Below are 26,404 nucleotides of genomic sequence, written 5' to 3' on the forward strand. Positions count from 1 at the left end.
ACTAGATCTCTCGAGATCTTATAGCTAATATTAGCAAATATAGAAAGTAGACCTATAGATATGCAATTTTGATCCAATCTCACATTTTGAGTCAATTGTCCTTTTTGATTGTTTAACCATGTAGAACCAATCTCTAAGTTAGCATCTGTTAATCCATGAAAAGTTCTACAGCCCCTCCAAGATTTCTTTTTTGGACCTGAGATCACTTGCCCTTTCATTACCTATCTTTTATTAACATCCACTATTGTGTTAAAATCACCTATAATAATGACCAGACATTGTATGCACATTAGAGAGGTCCACAATGATGATCTTCCTTTGGCATCATAAGGTGCATACACTGAAACCATAGCAAAATCTTCCTAGCCTTTATATGCACAACAACCCACCAATTATTAATATTTGTGGTGGTTTTGCTGATTTAGCCTTGGAGGTTAGGATTAACACCTATTGTAGTTCCACCTCTTCTTTAGTTTTTGGAGTGTAGAGAACCACTTGTGGTTGCTATTAACGAGTTGATATTTTTTTCTAAACTTTCTCATATAACCTTTATTTCTTACAAACAGATTGTGTTAGGTGGTGACTAGGGGTTCTTCATCCAACCCTTTATAACCTTGATCGTGTTAGGGTCTATGAATCCCTTAGAGTTTAGGGATATTATCTTAAAAGTATTAATCATTTAGCTTACTTTTTGTTTTTGCCTTTTTGGGCAGTTTCCTTGCTCTTGAAAAATGGGTTGCTATCACTCTCTCCGACCTCGGAGAACCTCCTCTTGGAGATATTGCTATTCGGATCAATTGAGATTTGTCTTGAGCTCATAGAGAAATCTAGGTTGTCAAATTGGTATCCTTGCTTTCCTCTGCATCCTCTATTTGGATATCGTCACATTGTTCATTTAGGTCAAGAATGGAGTTGTGTTGTGTTTTTTTGTATGTTCTCAAGTATAATCTCATTTCTATTAGATTTAAAGGATATGTCCACCTCCTTAAAGTTTACCCTTAGTGGTTTTGGTCCAACAGTTTCATCAGGTATTTCCATTAGGCGGGTAGATAACGTATTTCCATTTCCTTTTTTCTTGTTTGTGACCGGATTATTACTGTTAGAGTTGGTGTTATTATTATTCCTTTTGTTTGTTACCACCTTGAAGCTATCCTTAGGAGACTTCTACTCATTCTAGCTATCACTAGTCTCCTTGGGCTTCATTTCTAGACACTGCCTTATGAATTTTCCAACTTTCATACACTTAAAACATGCATTGGGTGAATTCCTCTAGGATAAGGGTCACTGGGTTAATAAGTTGCCTTATGAGTTTATGATAAGAACCTAACTAGGTAGATTCTTTTGATGTCCATTTCAATTAATACTTGAGAAAACCGTTGTGGATTAATAAGATTTGTCAGCCTTTGACCAAAGAACTGATAAGTCATCCTTTGACCAAAGACTGATAAGTTGTCCTATGTCAGTGGAATCAACGGATTAATTAGATTTGTCGGCCTTTGACCAAAGAACTAATAAGTTGACCAAAGATCTAATAAGTTATCCTTTGTGGGTGGAACTAATGGATCTTCCTAGGAATCTCTTTCCATTTGTGAGGACCCTACTAGATGCTATTATGCTCTAGGGTTTTTTAAAACCCCGCCTTTAGAGCGATGCCATAATCCATTAGTGGGAATTTTGCAGAAAGCCCAAGGACGGCGGACATGGGGATTTCCTCTTATGCCATAATCCATTAGTGGCAATTTTGCAGAAAGCCCAAGAACGGTGGACATGGGAATTTCCTCTTTTGACATGATGATTACCCTGCTGAAGAGAACCCCTCGATCTTCCAGCTTACAAAGGGTCCGATTACAAACGGCTGGCGTTATGCATCTCAAACATACAAACACAGAAGAGATATACATGTTGATACCTTACAGAGCAACGTTGGTGAACTAATTTCTGTTGGCAGCTTTTGAATCTCAAGGAGATTTCTTGCTTGAAGCTGTTTGATAGATCGAAGGCACGAACTGCAAGCAGTGCGCCTTCTTGGATAGACTCAACATACGGTATGACCTACCATATACAATTGTCGTGTACAGTCATGCACACCACAGTATGATCTAGTAGATATAATGCCAATTTATAGTCATGTACACCATAGTGGGGAAGATCGGTAGCAAACATCTGACACAGGTTTTCACTTCCACATGGGGTTCTTATCTTAGGATATGATCTAATAGATACAATGCCAATGTGCAGTCATGTATACCACAGTGGGAAAGATCAGTAGCACACATCTGACAAGTTTCACTTCTATCTGGGTTCTAAGCACGCCATCTTCTAGGATCATCTGCACAGGTGACTCTCAAATACAAGTTTTGGTCATTCTCAATTGTGAGGAACTCCATATAATTCACATGTGCTAGTGTCAAACATCACAAGACAGCCCCTTCATGCCCATTGCCCAGCTTGCGGCAAAGAGTGGGTGCAGACGTTTTTGTCATTTTCCAATGATGTGGGTTCAATTATAGTGGGAATTTATCTAAATCTTCTTGTGGTGGGTTGGGATCCTCGTTCCCGTGACTGCAAACAGGCTAGTTATGTCTTTATTTCGTCTCCAACAAGAGAGCAACAATAGTAGCTGTGTGGTCAGAGGACATAGTCAACAATTATAATGCAGATTTATATCATTTTCTGCATGATACACCTACAATGCGAGTCTTCCTACCTGTATGCCTGGTTGTAGCTGCAATATGGGTGACAACTTGACTTAACATGAAACTTGCTTCACAAGTTGAACAAATCTTAATTGGTTCCACATCCATGCTGTGGCATAACTCTATGTAGCATTAGGATGATACTCATTGCAATATGCCATTGTAATAGCACTGGAAATGCTAACAAAGAAAGTAGGTTTAGTACTGGAGAATTCACATTCCTCCACGATTGCTAGTAGACAGTCGACCTTGTTACACTAGATCCATTTCTGCCAATTTCAGCTCATCCTATATCAAAGCGTTCCCTTAAGAGTACCATGATGTATCTTTTGTCTTGAGCCATATAGTTATTTGGATATGTAAACATGTTCTTTCATCTTGACACACAGCTTTGTTTAGCCCCTGATGTCTTCTGATATTCTGTCAATCTTGCTAGTTTAATTTGTTCACCTTTTAAATTTGCAGGCCCTATTCAGCACAATGCCTTGTCTCTTATATACAGTAAGGAAAATTGAAATAAAGAAGTTCACTCGCTCAGAGAATTATATTTAGCAGGGCTTACTTAAGTTATTCATCTTTTCTTTCTTTACAACTCTGCAGTGAGTCAGTAGAATGTTGCTTGCCTCACAGAAAATTGAGCTTCCCAAGTTCATATAGCACGATATGAATTGATTAAACCCCTTCAATCTGAATCTATTCATCAGCTACAAGATAGTCTAGTAATCACTCTATCTCAACTCATGCAAGAGCTTGATGGGAATAACATAACTGCAATTGCTGTGGGAAAAACATGACTGCAATTGCTGTGAGCACTTTGAAACACATGGCAGCCCATGATAGCTCATCCATGCACAAGCTTATAATCTGGACTTATGCAGGCTTACTGCAAGCTGTGGAACTCAACCAATCTACATGCTCTGTCCCTCTCCTGTCTTCACCTTCACAGGTACATGCATTTTCTTCTGCACCAGCTGAAGTATATACTTGGCCATCAGGTAAGATGGTTTCTTCATAGTCAGCTAATGTGTGTTTGATTCCATCAAGTAATGTGGCTTCTTTGCAATAAGCCACTGGTGATTCTCTTCCATCAGCATGATATTTTCCCTGGCAATAAGGTGGTCTGCAAGCAGCATCTGCAGAACAGGGAGGAGACACAGACAATACTTGGTGGTTCTCTCTATCATCCTCCATCTTTGCTTTGGTCTTTAGGTCCAATGTTTTCAAAGCAAAAACCAGCTCAAAGGCTGCAAGTGTGCAATGGGCTGCCTGTACTGGGGTCAGCAGGTTTTGTAGCTCTTGGAGGGTATGCAGCCTGAGAGAGCTTGATCGCTTAAACAGCGAACTCAAAGTTTCAAGCTTTGACTCCATTAATTGTTGTCCTTGCACTATGTTGTGTGACATGATGAAAGCAGAGCTCCCAATCCCTATGGCTTCTGTCATGCTTTGATCTGCAATAAGCATCTGAAAGAACCCAAAGCAGTAGTCAGGCTCAGCAAACCTAGAAAAGCCAGAATATTATGAATCACAAGTGGCTTTAGACACTTTCCCGTGTCACTGGGAAAAGGCCCGGATCTTTTCCCTTGTTTTTCCTTATAGTATTCAACATCATGAGCTTCTGCGAGGGAGGGACCACATACCTGGTCGGGGGCAGGGAGCAACCACACCGAGCTAGGTATGTGGTCCCTCCCTCGCAGAAGCTCATGATGTTGTCGTAATTCACAATGTGGGAAGTATAGTGAGAATTTGTTGAAAAGTTATTGTGCGCATCATGCCAGACCATGGCAGACAGCTTCAAAATGGCTTGGCAGAAACAGGATAAATTGCAACAGAAAACTCAAGAAGCAAAGGTTCACCTGCATGGTTGCTAGTTGATTTGAAAGCTCCATCTCTGCCTGGTGCGTGTAATGCTGCAAAGCATCCATTGAAGCTAACTGTGACTTTGACAACAGGCATGTCACATCATCATGGCTTATGCAACCATTAAGCTTCTGCACATCAATACCCATTTTCGAGTACACGAGTGTTATAGCTGATGTGGGCCTCCAACCACCTATCCACATAAATGCTGCTTCAAGAGCAGAGGAATGACGCCCTGCAGGAAAAAACTTTAACCAATACCAGAAAACATGCCTCAACACAAAACTCTATTCAGTGGGGGCAAGTAGAAAGAATCAGACACAGTACAGCCAAAGAATACTTGCATTCTCTTCTGGGCCACCCAAAAGTGGATTGAAATCTCACTCTATCACCTACACACGTATATACAACAGATTCTCTGAAATTTATCATTTTAGCTTGAATGTTTTACTTACTAGACACAATATGTGTAAGCCAGGCTGTTAGTCAAGACAATTTTCCTGATGAGAGTTTTGGAAAGAAGAGATATAATATGTGCTAAGAATAACTTTGAGAAACAAGCTAGAGTGTTTGAATGGTTTGAGCAATCAATAAGCCCATCTTGAGGCAATGAAAGTAAGCCATTGAGCGTGTTTAGATTAGTATTCTGTGCATGTCTGGATAGAATGACTACCAACTGTGTACTGAAAGTACTCTGTACATGGCTCCCTAATGCAATGAAGGTAAGTCATGCAGTATCCAATTCCAATAGAATATTATTAGTGCTTTTTTAATGCTAGCTTAGAGTACATTTGTGTCAGGCAATTCTCCTGGACAACCATCACTATATGTTTATTCTGTTCTCTTTCACAGGATGTGTTGCAGAAAAGTTCTAAGTTTTCATTTGCTGAAATGCAGGTCATGGGGACAAATGGAATTGTGAAGGAATGCTTCTTGTCGTATGGACTTATGGGAAAAATGGAATAATGAAGGAATTCTTCTTGTTGTATGGGCTTATGGACCTAAGAGTCTCGCAACGGCACAATTCAATACAAGTTAATGCAATCCACAAGCAATGCAACAAACAAAAAGTGTGTGAAGCCTGACCTGAAATAGTTGCAAGCAATCCATCGGTGGTGGGGGGAGGTTTGTGGGAGGCTTTGTAGATGCTCATGCAGTCCTTCACAAGCTGCCTGACATGGGAATCAGGGCTCTTGGAGACGAGGGCGAACCGGAGGGCCTGCACCTTGGCCTTCCACTGCAGCCAGACCTGAGCCAGCTGCCATGAGTCCTGGGCTTCCATGGGATCGATTAATGCTCGATGCGACCGATTGCGATGCCGAGCGTTGGATGTTGGTATTGGGAGTGATGGGATTTGGGTCCTGGAGTGGGATATCGGTAGTATTGTTAGTGGATTAATGGGATGGGTTTTTGGAAGAACGGAGAACTCCGGTTTGGGTGAAGAGAATGCGACTGGGAATGACTCGTGAGCAAATTGGATGGGCTTGGGAGGGGGGGATTGATATAGTCTTGGATCGATGGGGTGGATTTCAGATGTGGGCAAAGAGAATGCTACAGGGAAGGACCGGGAAGTGTGACGATTCAAAGACACGTTGCAATGAGAGAGAGAGAGTCCTAACAGTCCCACAGCGAGAGAGAGAGAGAGAGAGAGAGAGAGAGAGAGAGAGAGAGAGAGGTTCCAACGAGAGAGTATCTTTCTCTCTCTGGAACGACATGGCTCGTATTCCAAAAGGTTAAAAGCGAAAGTAGCAGATATTTGCGAAAAAGATTTTGGTTATACTATTAATTTATTTAATCCGATCCACCCGGATACTTTTTTTTTTGCTCTTTCCGGGAAAGTGGCCAATCGTACGCCGGCACGTGCACCCGTTGGACGCGTAAATCTGCTAGATATTTTGGCACTTTTGCTCCTTCTCTTCCACCTCGGATGTTATGCTGCTCCCTCCCCGACACGTGTCCCGCCGCTGTCCTTACTTCCGGACACGACCAGACTCGCTACGTGTCAACATCTAAAAGCTCGTCTCTTTGTACGTGTCGGATACCGAAGTCAATGTCTTCTTTTTGTGTTCACGAATCACCTTTCTCGAGAAGAAAACTATGTTTATTATTAATTTTTTAAGACGCGGAAAGATATAAGTTACAATAATTATCTGAATGATAAAATATTAGTATTTTTTAAACGCATTTTTACCCTTTCTAATTGACATGTACATTGTACATTGGAAACTCTCTCTCTCTCTCTCTCTCTCTCTCTCTCCACGAGACAAGAAACCTCTCAATTAAAAAATTGAGAGGTAAATGCCTGTATTTGAAGCTTTTTCTACTGAAATCCTTCAAATTTTAGACGCAAATAGATTTAAAAAAAATCATTCCATGCCAATAATTCGAGGACTTTGCTCTCGATAGTTCCTCATTCTACTACCTTACTAATGCGTTGAAATTGAGACTATATATTCCTAGTTTCCCATATTTCTTGCAAGGTAAGGACTCTAAGAGTATTAAGTGCTAAGCCACCTTGTATTTCCCCTTAATGTTGCTTTCCCCAACAATGCAAAGCAGTAGGCCAAAGTTACTCTTATTGCTAATTCCCATGTTCATCAAAAAGCTTCTCCAGACTATAGTGACGATGCGTAGTGGGCATGTGAGGATATAAAAATTCCATGCAAGTTAATCGATATAGCTACTTTGACTCGATTATAATTAATTTTAATGTTATTAATATTAAATATCATAATTAATAATGTCTTATTATTACGAGATCACAAAAATATAATCATTTTATCATGATCCTTTATTGTAACTCAAGTTACACAATTGAGTTGTGCAAAAAATACATGTTATAGACTTTCTAATTGTAAAACTCTATCAACACCCACTAGCTCAAGTGGTTGCCATATGGTATAATAAACTCAAGGTCAAGGGTTCTATTCTCAAAAGTAGCACTACAGGCACTCTTGTACCATATAAAAGGAGATTGTATTTCCACTTGACTAAGATAGACATTATAATGGGATGATATCTAGAGTTGGTAGTCAAGGGTGGTCTAGACATCCCTTGACTATAAGTCTTGATGTAAGTCAGTAAGTCCTCACATTCAATTAAATACTTTCCCATTGAATTGTAATACTCTTCTTGAAAAAATTAGTATAGAGGATTTTTCATTCTGAGACCTATTGCTTTCTTAGGTTTGTATACAATCTATTTGATAATTTGACTTTAGTTACGTCAAGACAGACTACTCACATCCCACCCACCATTTCCCCTACAGTACATTACTAATATTTTTTAATTGGCTATCATGCTCCACTCAAAGAAATTCCCCCCCTCCCCCTTCCATAAATTGTGAAGGGATTTATCACTTAGAAGTTCTTGAAGCATCACAACATTTTCCTTCCTTATCCCGTACCAAGAGTTACTCTTCGAAAGTGACACTATCCCTTTGGAGACGAGATCTACTTAGCCTAACCATATCATATAGTAGCATCTTTTTCCTCATAATCATTGCAAGCCTCAGATCCAAAAGACACTAGAACTTCAAGATTCTCAAAGACCATAAGGAGGGGACACATGACAAAGTTGTAGAACTCTTGGACGAGATGGCCCCAAAGCAAACAAACATGAGAGTGAGACAAGAGGTAGCACGTGCGAATGATGCCTCAGCAAGTCAAGTCTAGGCTCTCCTCATTATATTCATAACTTAATAACTTAGTTAGTTTTTTGCTCCTAATTTTCAATAGATTAAGTTATGCATGATGGTGATACCTGGGGGGGGGGGGGGGGGGGTCTAGAAGGAGCATTTCCTCCCATGATGGGAATTGGATCCACTCATTGCATGATAAGTTACAAAAATTGACATGAAATTTGTATCGATAGATGATAGTGTGAAATAAAGGTAGTGAATATTAGATAATTGTGAAGTAATGTTAGTCATACTTCCATCAAAGGACTAGTAGAACCCTACTTCTCCTTGTGTGCTAGCAAATTGTACTATCTCAAATGATTGTTAAGAAAGGAATTTAAGTAGAATCAAAATTGAGATTCTTTGTGAGGATTGGATCTATGGAGTACTAGGCTCACAACATTAAAGTTAAGCAGATATTGAATTACTTTTAAAGATAGAGACATGAGTTAACTCTATCAAGCCTTTGCCTAAGGAAAATAAGCTATAGTTAATCCCATCTAGGCTAGGGGAAGCCCTGATGGGGCTTATAAGTTTTCCTATTTAGCTTATTAAAATGCTAGAAAATTTCCCCAACCATTCTAGAGATATAATTAAATAACTAGATCTACATGGTGGAAACCTAAAAGAAACCACACATGCATCAGAGAACGTCTTTCCCTAGAACCACATGGTCAAAGGATCTCTAGATCCTTACAAATCGCGAAGATTAAAGAATGAGTTTCTAAAAGAGATATTATGATTTAGAGAACTTTGATGATCTTTAGCACAAGTATTTGAGTTAGAGAACCTAAGGTTCTCAAGAAAAGGAAGTCAAATTTCTATTTAAGGGCATTCGAAAAATAACTGAAGGATCACAATCTCTTCAAGTGCCAGGCTAATGCCTTTCCTTTAAAGTGATGGCATCTCCACAAAAAATGGAACCTTAGATTGGAAGGATAGTACCTAGAACAAGTTCCAAGTTGCATAAATTGCATCTCAAGGATTGTTCAATGCATTGGAAAAGATTGTTTGTGCTTGTGCACTCTAATTAAGGTTTATATTAAACTAGGTTGAGCTTGAAATACTTACTACACCTCCCTAAGGCTGCTCGCGGGATCTCTTCACCAAGGGGCTACTCTTGTCCACTTTGGATGGTAGGACCATATTCAGATGTGAGAGCTCTCTCCATAGGGATTAGACGTTAGCTAGGAGATGATGAGGGTGCCACATGGGTAATTTAGTCCCAAGCATTACAACATAATTTGGAACAACAAGATTTGTAATTGATTAGCTTTCAAGATTTGAATCTCTATTAGCTTTGATTCGAAAAACTTTGAGCATAGTCAATGATTGAAAATTTGTAAAATCTCAAATGACCAAAAATTCCAAAATAGTTGGTGTTTTAAAACTTTCAGCATTATAAATGATTGAAGTGAAAGGCATTGGCCTAACAACCAAAGCTCTATGAAGCTAAAAAGCCACATGATAAGCCACCCATAGCATGCAATAAAACTCCTTGTTGTAAGCAAATTGGCACAAGGGGTTGTAAATCTTTGGTGCAGTCCATGGTATTTTTCTTCTTTCCTAGTCATATTTTCTTTAGCACTCATCAATGACATGCATGGGCTCATATGGTGCACCTCATTGCTAGTTCAGTCATGCTTGATATGAGCATTACAATGGATTGTTTCCATACTAATTGTTCCTAGATGGTGCACCACATTGGTACTTTAGGCTTGTTCTAGTCATGCTTGATATGAGCATTAGAATAGATTGTTCCCATTCTAATCTCCTCCGAGGACTCTAAAATTGCAAATTTGTAAGCTTGACTGTTTGAAATACTTAATTAATTTGCAGTGTCACACTAAACTTGTAGACTGAAAGAAGTTTGTCTCTATATTTGATAAATCTTACAAGTGGAAAAGAAACAAAGAACCAAACAATTGTAGTATTGCAAGTTGACCCTAATATTCAGTATATGCACAAATGAAATTAGATTGCAATCATGCATAGTTCTAATAGTACTCTCTTGTCTAACCTCATAACATTGTATATGATGCATTATAAATATGTTATGTAATGTTTTGGGAAATAGAGTGTTGTAGGTTGGACACTTATTAAATAGAAATATTTATCACACTAGGTAAGCAAGGTGCATGTGATGATGGTAAGGAAAAAAGTAAGTTTGTTAATTTGTCAAACAATTTGAAGCAGCCCATAGAGATATTAGTCAAGCACATAGGGGCATCTAGAAATTGAATGATGGTGTGGGGATGGATTACAATGCACTGGAGTTGGTTGTATGGTGGCAATGCCCTTGAGAAATGTCTTCCACCATGTGGTGCTCCACACATTCAATAGTCTATATGCGCATCTTAATTTGCTCCTCCATGCAGGCATGTACTAGCGGTGGTGTTTGGGATTGCAAAACTTGTTGAAGCTCCATCTCCCTTTGGGCTAGATTCTTCTTCAAGGCCTCTTCTCATGCATGTGGGTCTAATGTTGCACCTTGCAATGCCAACTACAAATCAACGCATGATGGTTACACTTTGTGGTGCTCATATGTCCTTATTAGAATGGTGGGTCTCCTTTGAAGAGAAGCCCACCAATTGGTCCATGCATTTGAGCATGGCTACACTATGTTGACCATGTCTATTAATTTCTTTTTGCTACATACAGGCTAGATTAGCCCATTCAAGAGTTGCCAAGCCATGCATTCAGTCTCTCTTCCATCCAACACCACTACTAAACTTCTTGAATGCTCATATGCCTTTCAAGAGTGCTCATTGTATGCCCTCTTTTCATTGTTGTTTCCCTCTATCTCACCCTTCGACGATCTAAGCCCTTAGCCATGTTTTGTCATTGAGAGACAAAGATGTTCATTGTTTGCAAATGAGATAGGTCATAGGAAGATGATTTACCTAGAAGCAAATGGATCCACAATACAATGAGAGGCAAGTTAGCACATCTTACATATAAATCTTGAGAGACAAAGAACCAAAGTCAACTACACAATACATCTCACAACACATAATATCTGAACCTATTAAAAAAAAATTAAATGCATGAGATACTACATATGACATAGAGTCTAGAGCTGATTAATGAATTTATAGAGCCAATTTAAACCAATAAAATGCATAATATTAAGTTGTATTTCCACAATGTATTGTTTTACAAAAAATTGGGCCTCATTACAAGGTATCATTGAATTCATGGAGACTATGAAAGTTGCTAAGTTGTTTCATAAAAAAATAGGGCTCATTATAAGGGGTGGCATAGGATGGTGGGCCAAGCTCTACAAGAGTCTTTACTCCTTTGTAGGGTTGGTGCTACCCTTTGCCCTTTAAAAAACATCCAAATTAGCAAAGGATGCTCACAAGGCCTTATTATTTGATAGCATATGCTCCATGTTCTTAAACTTTGTTAAGTATATTAATATTTTTTCTAGAGCATTGCTCTATGAAGCCAAAGGTATTGGCCTAACCACCAAAAATCGATGACGCATATGGTGAGCCACTCACAGCATGTAATTGAACTCCTTGCTATAAGTGAATTGGGACAAGGAGTCATAAATCTTTGGTCTAGTCCATGGTATCTTTCCTCTTTCCTGGTTATATTTTCTTTAGTGCTTATTAATGGCATGCATGGGCTCATATGGTGCATCACATTACTAGTTTAGGCTTTTCCTAGTTATTCCAACACTATGACATGAGCACTGGTTCATACTATATGAAGCAATATAGTATTGTCATTCATCAAGTCCAACACTAAATTGTTTATATGCAAGTTAGAATGGATAATGTTGGCACTATGCATAGCTTTCATCCCATCCACAAATGCATAAAGTATGTGCAGTATATTATTAATCACACCCATGATTCTAGCCCTCTCCTCCATATTGGGAACCATGTATGGATTTGGTTTGAAGTCCATTGCTAGCTTATGAAAACACTCAATTGTTCTTTTGTACTTGCACTCCTAGTATGTGCTCCACATTAACACATCATTGAGTGAGCTACCATTAAAGAAAGGAAAAGTAGACACTCAAGGGCTTATAGGTAAACTCAATACATCGTACAATCATTGCAGTGACCTTTTGTATACCATATTCTACTTGGAATAGTTGTAGCTTTGTAATGTTGGAGCCCCTATACATTTTCACACAATATTTCAGGTCTAAGGAAAAATAGCTTATATTATTTATAAATAATGACTTGCCCCCAATAATATTCATGTTGTCCCGAGGGGCATTGGAACTAGTGCTTGCACCAATGGCCTTTTTCAAATGCTTTGAAAGAGAGGTTGGGTCATCTTCTCCTTTGATACGGCTACTTGTGCTAGTTCCCTAAAGTCTTCGAGCATCTGTGGGGTATTACTTCGTAGAATGCAACAAAGGTACAAGTTTTTCTTAGGGTTTTAAAGTCTATCATCAACTAGATGTTGATACCCCTATTGCTACAACATTTTACACATGGAAGCACATGTCCAATTGAAAAAGTTAACCTAACATATAAGCATGGTGGCAAAGGCTTTACCTAACATCCTATAAAAACAATTTGTTGAAACCCATAAACACAATCAATAATTGAAACTTATGAATAGAATCAAGACTATTAATACAAAGACTATTAGACTAATAACTCCAAATAATGTGAAATTTTCTATTTATGATAATCAAGGTTCCATTGAGAGAGAGAGAGAGAGAGAGAGAGAGAGAGAGAGAGAGAGAGAGAGAGAGAGAGAGAGAGAGAGAGAGAGAGAGAGAGAGAGAGAGAGAGAGAGAGAGAGAGAGAGAGAGAGAGAGAGAGAGAGAGAGAGAGAGAGAGAGAGAGAGAGAGAGAGAGAGAGAGAGAGAGAGAGTTCTAATAGACTATTATAGACATATAACTCCAAGTTAATGAATATAAAAAGGTTTACTTTTAGCTAATTTTTCTCATTGATGAGTTAATCGATCTTGGCATTCATTATTTCATGAAAAAAATGGTATTGCATTCTATCTTCAGTCAAAAACCACAATCTCATGACATAAATTTTAAGTTAAATTACTATTGCATTTTATTTTTAGCTTAAAAATGCAATTACAACACCAAATTTTAAGTTAAATTAGTGTTGCATTCTATCTTTAATTAAAAACTACAATCCTGTGACATCATTTTTAAGTTAAATTGGTATTACATTCTACCTCCAATTAAAAGTGCAAATCACAGAGTATGCATTGTTCCCATGGGCAGTGCACTAGGTACAACACCTTTGGATCTCGTAGAGTGTGATTGCGCATTGGAAATTTACCTCCTTGCATTGGATACACCCCTACAGGAGGAGAGCGATGAATATACAACTCCACAGGTTGTTGCTATCACATACATGGGAAAAGAACCAATTGAAGAGCTCATAAATGTTGAAGAGGAACATCAGGTGGTAGTAGAGCAAGGGTTGGCTTTCATGGTGCCATCTTCTTGAAAACAACCACAAGTTGATAAACCCAACCTTGCCTACTTGACGCCCATTGAAGTAGATGGTGTACAATACTTCCTTCTATCAGATGTGCTGCAATTCCAATGCATGAGAAGAACACTATGCCAAAAAAGATAACATTACAAACTGTGTTCATTCCATTGGAACGAATGCATCCTTCATTGCTTGAATATTTCTTACAAGTTGGAAGTCCTTGGGAGTTACAGTGATGCGCTTCGCATGTATTGCACAATGCTGAGCATGAGTCATCAAGTCAACTAAAAAGGCCTCTACAGCACACTGCAGAGCATGAAGACATTCTTTTGTGAAGTGATCAGGTCAATACTGACCTTGTGCTAAAAACCGCCTCCTGTTTTCTGTGCGGTAAAGGTCTTGCACAATCTCAAGAACAAGTATTGAGAAGCTCGCCTTTGGAATGATGAGATCAAAAGAGCATTGATACCTCCTAATTTCTCTCAGGGCCACTGTACCTAGCTTCCACTTGCATTTCGTGTGGGGATGTTGAGGAGGACCCTTGTGAGGGCATCTGAGCTAGTAGATGCTCCAAGAGGTTGAACATGATATGGGGCTTTGAATGGAAGCTTATTTGCAACTACCTTAGACCTAGCCATCTTTCCTGCACAAGAGATGTGAGAACTCAATGAATAAGATAGAAAGTGAAACCCTCTTTTATATAACCCTAAACTGTAAGACTCATTCACATAGATGCACACTCTCTCTTTCTCTCTTAAACTATGAATTGCATTCGCACTGAACACACTGTTAATCTTACTATCTTAGCTCTCTTCGAACCCATTTGCTGCCTTGTCGAAGCCTTGTTTCTAGCCACTTGGCATGGTTTTCTTTGGCACTTGAGGCTTTATAACACACTCTTTTAGTGACACGATGACATGATTCCATCATGTCTGCAGTCGATTCATCAGTACTTTCATTTGCTCTCTTTTACGAGAGTTTAGCTTCGTTGGCTACTATAATCCTATACCACTAAGATAGCAATTGGATCATTATATTGCTACCATTCACCCTTCCACCATGATCGGTTTTTCTTTGGTATGCACCACACGCTATCCAATGTGAAATTTCCATCCCTTGTGTGGACCAAATTCCAATGATTCCCTTTTCTGTAAAGTATGGCCCATGTGCCTCAAGGATATGCTACAAAGACACATATCACACATGAGTAAAACTATGCTCAATAGTATATACAATTCATACAATTTAAAAATATTAACTTAGTACGCACCATGTAATGTGTGACAGAGCTTTTGCCCCATGCTTCCACCATGTTTTTGTAGAAGTTATACACAACATCGATAAATTCTTGCTTATCTTCATTGTTAGATACCATCTTGCAAAGTAAGGGAGCCAATTTGCTACGACTTATCCAAACCTTAGCTTTGGCCAACCTTGTTTTTCCTCCATTACTTCGATTAGGAATTGCAAAATATAACTTTTTCCACCCATCGTAGTCCTTCGGCCTATGAACCTTGACATTCTCTTCCTCATTGATGGGTGTTGAGAGAAAATTCCTAGCCTTTGCTCCTTCAAAGCAAGGCGTTTTTGGTAAGTTACCATATTTTCCTGATCTCTTCTCATCTTTTTCAATCATCACTTGATGCTTGTGTAGCCCAATATTTGGTAGTACTCGCTCCACATTCCTACACATTGCAATTGGCTTCTTTTTCTGGTTGCATCCTATAAGCAAAGCAAATGTATTCATATACAAGTTTCTCCATGATTCTGACAAAAGCATGCAATGAACAAATGTGAATACGATCCAATGGAATGTTGAAGATGGGCTTCCAAGTGGGATCTTCTCTATTGTGCATCGGTGTAGCACTTGTCACCCTTCTCTAGTTCTTCTTTCCGTCCTTTCCTTCCACCCTCTCTGTCAAGCAATATAGGCAAGGATTCTTTGTATTTGCACCATTGGAGATTCCACACATGCATTTTAAAGTTTTCAAGTCTCCTGCAAGATGCCATTCAACCAAGTATTGACTATACCCTTCAATCGAGAGCATCTCGCCATGTTTCTAACGATTGATGATGCTTGGAATTCTTGTGTGCATAAAGAACAGCTGCAGCACCTCAAATGTTTCCTAAGGAACTTCAAATGCAGCGAGCCACCACACATGGCGCTCAGATTAAATACTAAAGTTCCATGGGTTGTTCTTGTCGAATCGTAAAGCTCTATTCATCAGAGTTACACTAACTCTTTTAAGCTTTACTCCTTCGATGATCTCACTTTCATCTAGTTTTATAACAAACTGCAATTTACCATTACAATCCTCAATAGACATATTGTAGTACATTACCATTGCCGATTGCACCTTGTACAAATCTAAATAGTAATTGTTGAGTTTGATGAACTTCACCTCATATGCATTTTTGGTCCCAACCTTTAGTGTTTCCACGCATTGAATATGCATATATGCTGTAAGCTCCAAAACCTTTGTATTAAGATGCGGTCGGGCCTCTATTAACTTTGAAGATTAAGGAAGAGGCACGATTCTATTTTTCTTTAGCACATGACCAAACCCAACCTTCATGCCTTTGAATATCTTTGAGTAAGTCGTTGTGCTAATACTGGCCTTGTCACAAATGGATTGTGCATCCTGAGAACTCATTTGACACATCTTTTAATGTGCACTCAATCACATTTTCCTTCACATTCTTAAACTTAAGATTGCTCAAAGCATTTTCCAATGTACTTGCCTTCAGCAATATACTAATACACGATCCAACCTCACCCTCACCTAGGTTCTCATTCTGAGCTACATTACATGCTTTGATACGTCACTTCCACTAGCCGTTATTCACAATTAACTCATTGATTGGCTTTTCTTTCGTTTGCGTTCGTGTGTTAGCTTGTTGTTGATCTTTCTTAGGTCGTCCAATTGTGCATGGATAGTGTCTTGCATTCATTTTACTTGCATCCAATTGCGCCTTCTTTCTTGTGTTCATTTTACTATTAATAGAAACGGGGAGCCTGCTTGGTTGTCACAGGAGATAAAGTGGAGATGCACACAAAGATGCCAAGGGAAAAGAGGGTGTAAGTAATTCACTCTGTTAATGAAGGTTGCATAAACACAGAGAAGAGGTCACAATAGAACCATGAGAGAGTATAGATATGGGGGAAAATAGCTCACAGGGTAGGGATGTCCAAGACTTTTCGTATTTCAGACATTTTTATTTTACCTTCAAAACCATTTCCAAAAAAACATGAAATTTGACCAGTTGATTTGTTTTTTGACCAAAATCTAGAATATAATAAATCCCCAAAATATCTTAAAAGGAACTTTCAAAATTTCATTTTCCTTGTTCTCGATTAAAAAATCAATTACCTCGTATCTACTAATCATTTTGCATTGAAAACGAAGCACCACACTCTCGTAACTAACTCCTTTTTGAATATAAAATTTGGTTGAAAAGACTTCTTGAATGAGGAGAGAGAATGAATCTAAGTATATCTTTGTAGATAATATAAAAAAGGCAAAATGAGATTGCAAAAGTGGAGAGAGAAGAGGATTATTTTACTATTCATCTCTTCTCTTTTCCTTGTTTTAAGGAGGAGAGAGGGGGCTAAAAGGCCCATTTGTGAGTTAATTTTTTTCCTAATGCAGATGCACACAAGATAATCAAGAGTGGTGCTTTAAAGCTTGAGTTATTGGATACAGAGGATTGACAGAGACTTAAGGAGGAGGACACAGACTCCTTAGGACGATGGCGGCAACATCAAGAGGCAATGGGTGCACGATTGGAGTCAAGGGTCATGCATCATCTGGGGAATGGCGGCCATAGAACTTATTGGGAGGATTTTGTAAGTTTTCTTTTGGTTGTTCTTACTTTCTTATTTGGAATACCACTTGTACTAATAACCTTATTTCTAACAATGCTACTTTGTTTTCTTTGCAACACTCCATCACAAACCACGATCTTACAGGTTTGGAGACTCAGTATGTAGAGAGGCACATTCTCACTGCACTCATTGTTGATAGATTGTATGCGTACGGCAGCCTAGTAAGACATGCCTCTTTCTTGTTTTAAGTTTATTAGTTTTTTTTGTGATGCATCATGTATTGTGGTTTAATCTATAGTTGTTTATATTGCAGAGTCCATTTGACACTCCATTGCATCGGGATGAGCTCTTAGATGGTGAGGAGCTATAGCAGTCAATTGGATGCATAGAGTGCACATCCTTTCCTTTTTTGATCCTATGATCCATGCAGACTCTTTCCATGTAGCATTCCTTGGACATATTTCTCATCCTTTTTATGGACTCAAATTTTGCGATATTAATAGATACTTTCCTTGCTTGTTTTTGATTATCCTCTCTATTGTTCCATGTAATTTTATGAGTTGTCATCATCGGTTTTGTACTTATTTGAATATTGAATCAATGACTCTTTTTTTCTAGTATCTCATGTGTTTTGATTGTGTACTCAATTTATATTTGCTTTATGGAACATTGTTCAGCACATGGTGCTAGAAGGTGGGAGGGTAGCATGTTGCTCTGCCACCTTTTTTTCTCTTTGTAATTGTTGCTAGCATTGCTAATTTACTACATGCATTGCTATAAGCATCTGGCACAAATAGAGACACAAATAGTGATGCTAATAGCAACGAATCTATAGAGATGTGTATACTGATGTTTTTATCGATGATGAGGGTAATTTTAAAGATGAATATTTTCACCCCTTTAGACATTGATATATGGCTTGTATCTTGTAGTGCTGGTGCCTTCTTCAAGCTACTTGTATGTGTATATTATAGTTTGATACACATGCTGTTGTAATCTTCATGCCTCATGGTAGTCTCATGGAGTCTTCCTATTGTTGGGATGTATCTCTAGCCACACATGGGCTACGTTGATGCAATCATGGCTATTGCCCCCATTTAAATCAGATGGATCTACTATTAAGCTGCCCAAGTTCTATAATGGAGCTACTATTATGGAAAACCATTGTATTTCCTCTCATTATAATGTAATTACACTAAGGGTGCAACATTTTTGGGCTTGCAAAACTATGCATATGGAATGCTAGTTGCACAATAATTGGGTTATTGCCTAGTTACTCCTCAGTTAAGGTAGCCTATAACATTATTTCTACTAGGTGCGAACCATGGTAAACAACATAATAAAAGTGGTCCCAATCGTTTAATAGGCAAGGAAACGTACATGTTTTCTCCATGAATTCACACATTCACTTGGCTTGATAGATCCTTCTTCTTCACCTTCTAAGCATGATTGTTTGCTATGATAAGCTTATTGCTAGCTCAAGCTATCATTAGCCTTCATAGCTTGAGGCCATTGAAACTCAATCCATCAAGTAGGCCTTATGGTCACGTCGCTCTTCATCTACACACTTGGTTCCTTCTTCCAATTTCTTACACATGTATATGATAATTTGACACACATGCTATTATGATCTACATGGTTTGTGGTAGTCTCATGGAATCTCCCTACTATGGGCTACCTCAGAAAATAGGGATAGACATATCTCTAGCCATTCATGCGCTATATTGATGCACTCATGCCTATTTCCCACATTATTTAGATAAGATGTCTCTATTGTCAAAGTGACCCCTCTTTTTGTTTTTGTGAGTCCCCTTGAAGATGTTCATTCAATTTATATGACTTTCATGGATGATTGAGTTCTTTAATGGAATTGTTGCTATGGAAAATGACTGTTTTTCCCCTTAGCATAATGTACTTGTGGTAAGGGTGCAACTCATATTCCTCTTGCAATTGCTTATCTTTTTCAAACAACTATAAAGTGTATGGTATCAATGATGTGAGCCATACTATCAAGCTTCGCTAAGGCTTTCCCTTATTTTGAGTTGTGCTAATGACAATCCCATGGCTTCTACAACCAACAATGAATTGAGAAGTCGAAATGAGATTATCTAGTAGCAAATCATGGCCCACATTTTTCGAGTGATCCTAAACTCCTTTATTCTATGAGGAAACCATCTCTATGCATCTACGAATGTAGTTATGATAAAAATGTTGATTTGATGGTATGAATTAGGAAAAAGGTACTTATTTGATATGATGAAGGGGATGATAGCTACATTGTGCACTTGATACCTGCAATATGCATCAATAGAATGGTTCTAACCTTCTTGTTTTGTATGGATGCAGGTAATAGGCACAATGTCTCTGTGTCATTTTACATATCATGTTAGTACACCAACGACTACGAGTTCATAGTTGTATGGCATAATCTCTTACTCTATACCTTGCTATTCTACAATATGTATTGCTCAACTTTATGCAATAACAAGCTTTAATCCCTAGTTAAATTTGTGTTATCATGTAAGGATGTGATTCTCTTGAGGTCATTAGCATGTGAATCTATTGTCTTGTTGTAACACACATTGCACACAAACTCCAACATAGAAATAATGAGTGACAAGGGAGAACCACCTTATGACATGAATAGTGCATGCCAACCAACAAGATCTCCCCTTCCATGTCCATGCATGTGAAGTATGCATGCATACACACAGTGAATGATATAAGAGGATTAGCTCATCAATCCTCATGACATGTATATACTGAGCTCATGACACATGCTATTTAGATAGTCTCCCTATCAATGTGAGTGCGCACATGCACACGCACACGCACACGCACACGCACACGCACACGCACACGCACATGCACATGCACACGCACACGCACACGCACACGCACACACACATGCACACGCACACACACACGCATATGCATGCATACTAAGTGGCACAAGAGGACTACCTTATGATGTACATGTGCCAAATTTATGGCACATACCAATTGGTAGGCCTCCCATGCCACACACCGCACACGCATGAGAGAGAGAGAGAGAGAGAGAGAGAGAGAGAGAGAGAGAGAGAGAGAGAGAGAGAGAGAGAGAGAGAGAGAGAGAGAGAGAGAGAGAGAGAGAGAGAGAGAGAGAGAGAGAGAGAGAGAGAGAGAGAGAGAGAGAGAGAGAGAGAGAGAGAGAGAGAGAGAGAACCTACACCCTAGACTAGGATGAGAATGAGAGCCCAATGGGGCCTTTGAGCCTCTTTCTTATAGATTTGGGGCCCACTAGGGTTTTGATCACACCCAATGGTGGGTTTCTCGAGTTTCTTGGTAGGCCTATTGGGAAAATGAAAAGGCTTGGTGACCTTTTAGCTAATTGCAAAGGTCACTTATAATTTTATCAAGAGTAAATAGTAATCAATGTAAACATGCCAACATGGTAATCACATACCCTATTTATAGAAAACTTTGAGTAATTACATAAGCATTCAATACCTGGTTAAAATAGCATAATAGCAATCATGTTGATGGAACCAATTGGAGCACAACTCAATTGTCTAGCTTGAGTTACAATAGCTTAACAACAATCACATTGTCTTTTCACAATTATATATTTCAAACCCAATAGAAACTTAAAAGCTATGTATTTTGTGTCCCTTCTTTATTTACAATTCATTTTAGACTATATTACACATAACTAAGATTGTATGCTTTTTTGACTTTTGCAAAGATGTTGCTCTATAGTTTTGTCTTTCACTTAATGTTGGCAAATTGGAGCTTTCCTAATCCTGTAATGCATTGATTTTGTCTGTCTGACAATGTGAAGATCTTTGGATGGGTGGATGCTTGTCATATCCTAGTCTAGTTTTCGCTAGTATGTATTTTGAGATTGAGTTATCCTGTTGGAGATCTATCCAACCTTTAACCTCCAAGTTTTTAACATGGACCTATATATGTGACATTAACAAATATATTCAAACTATCCATTTGCAACGTCTACATGGATACAATGGAGAATAAAAGATCAAATCTTCTTTACTAGAGAAGTATTTTCATTCTAAAGTCATGAATGGTTGGGGCTATGGATTAGGCGGTGCTTGCTTCTATATTGTGGAAGCATTCTCACCCATTGAAAAAGTACATCATCATAACTTCTTTAAGGTGCAAATAATTTTAATGTTATGTATAATTTGCAATATTTATTGATAGATTGAAACTAGGTAGATGACTTGAAACTCAGACATCCTCAACATGGATGTAAACTAGTTCTCTATCTAGTAGCAAGCCTTGAGAACTTTCATAGTCATCACTAATAGCCAAGAAAGAATTTGCACCTTATATGAAGCATCTCTTATGAGAACCTCCCAATATGGAGAAATTCATTAGTGTTGTAAAAGTAATTTCAACATAACTCCAAGATTGTAAATGCTCATGAAGGTATGATGTAGAGAAAGCTTGAGGTGGAGGTGATACTTTTTTGACACTAGTTTCTTTCGTAAAGTAGGACCTCTTTGATCAAAAGATGTTGGGATAATCTCAACAAGGCCATTGTAAATGATACTTTATCAAAAAACTCTACTTGTCACTCATCATAATTACTCTTTTACATAAATTGATGTAATTTTCAAGTTTTATGACACATTGTTACTCTTTCATAAAGAGTTGATTGTAGAGTCAAAGCAAAAACAATAACTAGCTTTTAGGATGCATGTGTGTTTTTTGATGAAGTGAAGTTTTTGTCATTTTTAGAAAAAGAAAAGTGTCATTATAAAAAGCCCATCATAAAGAAACCAAAATCTTCATCAAGTATACCATCTACTTGCATATTTATTCCATACTTACTACCAAAACTCTAAGGACAATTTGTGTAATTTTTCATAAAGAGACAATCCAAAGCCTTAAGATCTATTGTAATGTAAAATAAGAGTGGATGGGCAAGTGGGTAACCCCATTATCAAGGCAAATCTAAATACCCTTTCACACTACAAAAGTCACGTCAAACGAAGAAAAGGAAGGCACACACTTTTGTAAAGTTTAAATTATAAGAAGAAGAAAAGACCCTTTTGAATTTCAAATATGACTTTTATTTTCATGGCATTTCCTTATTAGGGCAATCATGTCAAGTGACGTGATATTTAAAACATTTAATCTGACAAAGCATACCTTTTCAAGACATCTCCCATGAAGAGAGCTTTGAAAAAACAAATGCAAGATCAACAAGACAAATCTTGTTGAACCTCAAAAGGGGACAAATGGAAGTGGCATAACAATACTTGGCCTCAAAGTTAAGTTGAGAAGTTTGCATCACAAATTGAGAATATGATGTGCTCAAGGCTCAAGCCAAAAACCTAATATTATGGAGGTGTTCTTCCCAAGAAAATAATGTTGTTGTTCTCATATCTTATAGGTACAAGAACATATTTCACGTTTTTTAGAACATGACTAACCGTTTCGATGAACAAATATTGTGAATCTAAGAAACATGGAAACAAAAAGAAGTCCATAAAAGTAAATTTCCTCTATTGAGAAGTTGCTAGCTAGATCAATGATCGCAGAACAAGGATCACTTCCTCTTCATATCTTTTACTTGATTAGAAGAAAATCACTATAGATGCACTCACATGTTCTATGAATCTTTGCTCATTACATGAACCAAGAAACTTTCTACACCTCTTTGAATGTAATTTATACCTTAAGTTACTCAATTTCAAATTAATTATGGATGGTCTTTCATGTGCAAAGCCATGAAACAGCTATTGAGCTAAGAAAAGTTGTGTAGAAACTTCACTTCCATCACAAAACCACTTGCTAAGACTTTTTTGGCAATTGGAGGTCATGATTAGGCTTTTCTAGGTGGCAAGGGTTAGGTTCTCTCTCTCACACCCACATCAATTTTATGAGAAAAAACTTGCTAGTGGATTACATGCAAGCATAATATATGCTCACTTGCAACAAACAACCCCTACATCCATATCCTTGTAGAGCAAGTCTAAAACCTATATCTATATATTAGGTTTCTCATATATATTTTTCAATAGCTTCTTTGCAAAAAGGAAACTTTAAGAGAAACCTCCCTCACTAAAACTATTAATAGCTTATTTTAAGGTTTTATTTGACATTTTTTCAAAAATTTACTAATATTTTGTCCAAACTAATGCATCCGATGATGGTGCTTTCCAGTTGCTAAGATATTAGTATAATCCCAATAACCCCCATCACTCTCTTTTTGAAAAGGGATATTGGGACTGCTTGTTAAAAGGCTGGCATATTTGAGCTTGTTGAACTGGGTACATGGAATGCTAGTTGCACAATGATTTGGTTATTGTCTAACTACCTCCTCAGTTAAGGTAGCTTGGAACATTACTGGCTAGTAGTTGATAACTTTGGTAACCAAACAAAAAAAGTGACACCAATCATTCAATGGGCAAGAAGATGTACACGTTTTCTCCTTGCATGCACACATTCAGTTGGCTTGACAGCTCCTTTTGATTTACCTACTAAGATGGAGTTGTTCGAATTGTTGCTGAGCTTGTTGTTAGCTCAAGCTACCATCACCCTTCTTAGCTAGAGGCCATTGAAACTCAATCTAATGCTCCACATTGTTGCATAATCACTGAGCAAATCTTATGATCACATGTCTCTTCATATGCACTTGGCTCCTTCTTCAAGCTACTTGTGCATGTATATTATAGTTTGATACACATGCTATTCTAATCTTCATGGCTTGTGGCACTTTCACGGAGTCTCCTTACTATTGGTTACCTTAAAAAATAGGGATTGATGTATTTCTAGCCACACATGGGCTACATTGATGTAGTCATTGTGGCTATTGCCCACATTATTTAAATAATATTTCTTTATTGTTAAGGTGACCAAGTTCTTTAACGGAGATGCTATTATGGAAAACCATTGTTTTTCCTCTCATTAAAATGCAATTACACTAAGGGTGCAACCCATATTCCTCTGTTGTGAACCATACTATCAACACTTTGCTAAGTTTTTTTGCACTTATTCTTAGTTCTTGATGATAGTCCCATGGCCTCTAGAAAATGTGTTGAGAAGTTGGCATGAAATTATTGTGCAGCAATAAATAAATGGCACACATTTTTTTAGTGATCCTAAACCCCTCTATTCTACGAAGGCAACCCTCTCATTGCCTCTATGAATGTAATTAAGGTAAGAAGGTTGATTTCGTGGTATGAACGAGGAACAATGTACTTATTTGATATGATGAAGGGGATAACAACCAAGTTGTTCCACTAACACCTACAACACACATTAGTAGAATGGTTCTAACCTTCTTCTTTTGTATGGATGTAGGTAACATGCACAACCCCTCCATGTCATTTTATGTATCATGTATATACACCAACCAATATGAATTAATATTTGTACTACATAATTTCTTAATCTATACCTTGTTACACTATGTATTGCTCAACTTTACGCAATAACATGCTTTCATCCCCAGTTAAATTTGTGTTATCATCTAAGATGTGATTCTCTTTTGGTCATTAGCATGTGAATCTATTGCCTTGTCCTAGCACACTCACTAGTGGGTATGGTGCTAATTGCAACCATATTGTGTAATTTTTCTTTGATTAGTCCTGAGTCAGCATAGGTGTTACATATGATATTGATGATGTATTAACTGCATGATCTACCACATCCATAAAAGCTAGATAAATGCAAAATCTTACCATGGAAAATAGTTGCATGTTTTTGCTTGTCTTGAAATTCTTCTACCATGAAGCTCAAGACAAGGTAAAGCTAATTAGATCATCCCACCTTGTCTTGTCACTTAAAAATTCTAATTCCTATAGTGGTTTGTAAAGACTCATAAAATAACTACATCATTGATATATATTGGATGTTTCCCTCTCTCCATATGGATTGAACTCACCCTTGGATTACATGTGGCATTGCATGGAGGCTTTCTTAGAAAAGTCTTTACATGTGCCAATTCCTATTGTCCCTTGATGAAATAGTTGGAAAAGGCATGCAACAACTATTTCCACTCTTCTTAGCCTTATGGCATTATCTATTAGCCCAATCAATGTATTCTATGGTGATTGATTGTTGGTTCACCAAATAATATGCTTCTTGATAAATGCTTCTCTTTGCACTAATAATTGTGCTATTATCCTAACAAGATATGCACAAGAAATAAGGGATTAACATCTTCAAGATTTGAAGATAGATGTAAGTACTACATTGGGTATCCTATAGTGGCAACATTGAATTTGAGCTAAATACTACTAAACCTTTACTATCTAGCTGATCGCTAAATAGTGCAACTCCTTCCAACCTCTTTTGAAAAATGTAATCTAAGGTAATTGATCTTGAAGCCAAACTGATTTCGTAGCACTTGTGCTAGCAATGACAAGTGTGTACCATGGGACTACCTCTATGTAGGGAGGTGGTCCCATCTTTTTCCACCTCCCACAAGACATAAGATCCCATAAATACAATGGTATGGGATGTGTGGTGGGTCTATATTTCCTACATTCAAGTGTGTTTAGACCCATCTTTTTTATCACATTCTTCTCAAGAAATGCTCAAAGTAAGCCATACCTCGACATTATCAATCACTAAATTGTACCTATAGTACCATCTTCCTTTCCACAAACAAATAAAGCTACCTAATGCCTCCAATGTTTGTGGTTTCCACTTACTAAGATATTGGTATAATGCCAATGATGCCCTATCACTCTCTCTTAAAAAAAGGGATATTGGGACTATTTGTTAAAAGGCTGCCATATTTGGGATTGCAAAACTAGGCATATGGAGTGCTAGCTGCATAGGGATTGGGTTGTTGTTATGCTACTCCTCAATTAAGATAGCCTATAACATTATTGCTACTAGTTGGGAATCGAGTTGGTAAACAACACAATAAAAGTGGTCCCAATCATTTAATGG

The 26,404-nt window shown here is 37.9% G+C and overlaps 1 protein-coding gene across 3 annotated transcripts; it reads right to left on the reverse strand.

Moving 5' to 3' along the window:
• Window positions 1-2,541: 2,541 nt before the first annotated feature.
• On the reverse strand, window positions 2,542-5,835 carry LOC148029841 (transcription factor TGA2-like). Of its 3 annotated transcripts, XM_087686163.1 has the most exons (4): window positions 5,640-5,835; window positions 4,898-4,945; window positions 4,550-4,788; window positions 2,542-4,157 (listed from the first exon to the last, which is right to left on the reverse strand). In XM_087686163.1, exons 1-4 carry the CDS (start codon window positions 5,833-5,835, stop codon window positions 3,567-3,569), a joined length of 1,074 nt encoding a protein of 357 aa, XP_087542289.1. In that variant the 3' UTR covers window positions 2,542-3,566. The 3 variants fall into 3 exon arrangements, with proteins under 3 accessions (XP_087542289.1, XP_087542291.1, XP_087542290.1); XM_087686165.1 differs by lacking the exon at window positions 4,898-4,945 and having other exon boundaries at window positions 4,550-4,801; window positions 5,640-5,777; XM_087686164.1 differs by lacking the exon at window positions 4,898-4,945 and having other exon boundaries at window positions 2,543-4,157.
• Window positions 5,836-26,404: the final 20,569 nt, after the last annotated feature.

The sequence above is a fragment of the Lygodium microphyllum genome, chromosome 10 (genome assembly GCF_053477565.2).
Source record: "Lygodium microphyllum isolate KBCC chromosome 10, Lygodium_microphyllum_v1.1.10, whole genome shotgun sequence".
Classification (NCBI taxonomy): domain Eukaryota; kingdom Viridiplantae; phylum Streptophyta; class Polypodiopsida; order Schizaeales; family Lygodiaceae; genus Lygodium; species Lygodium microphyllum.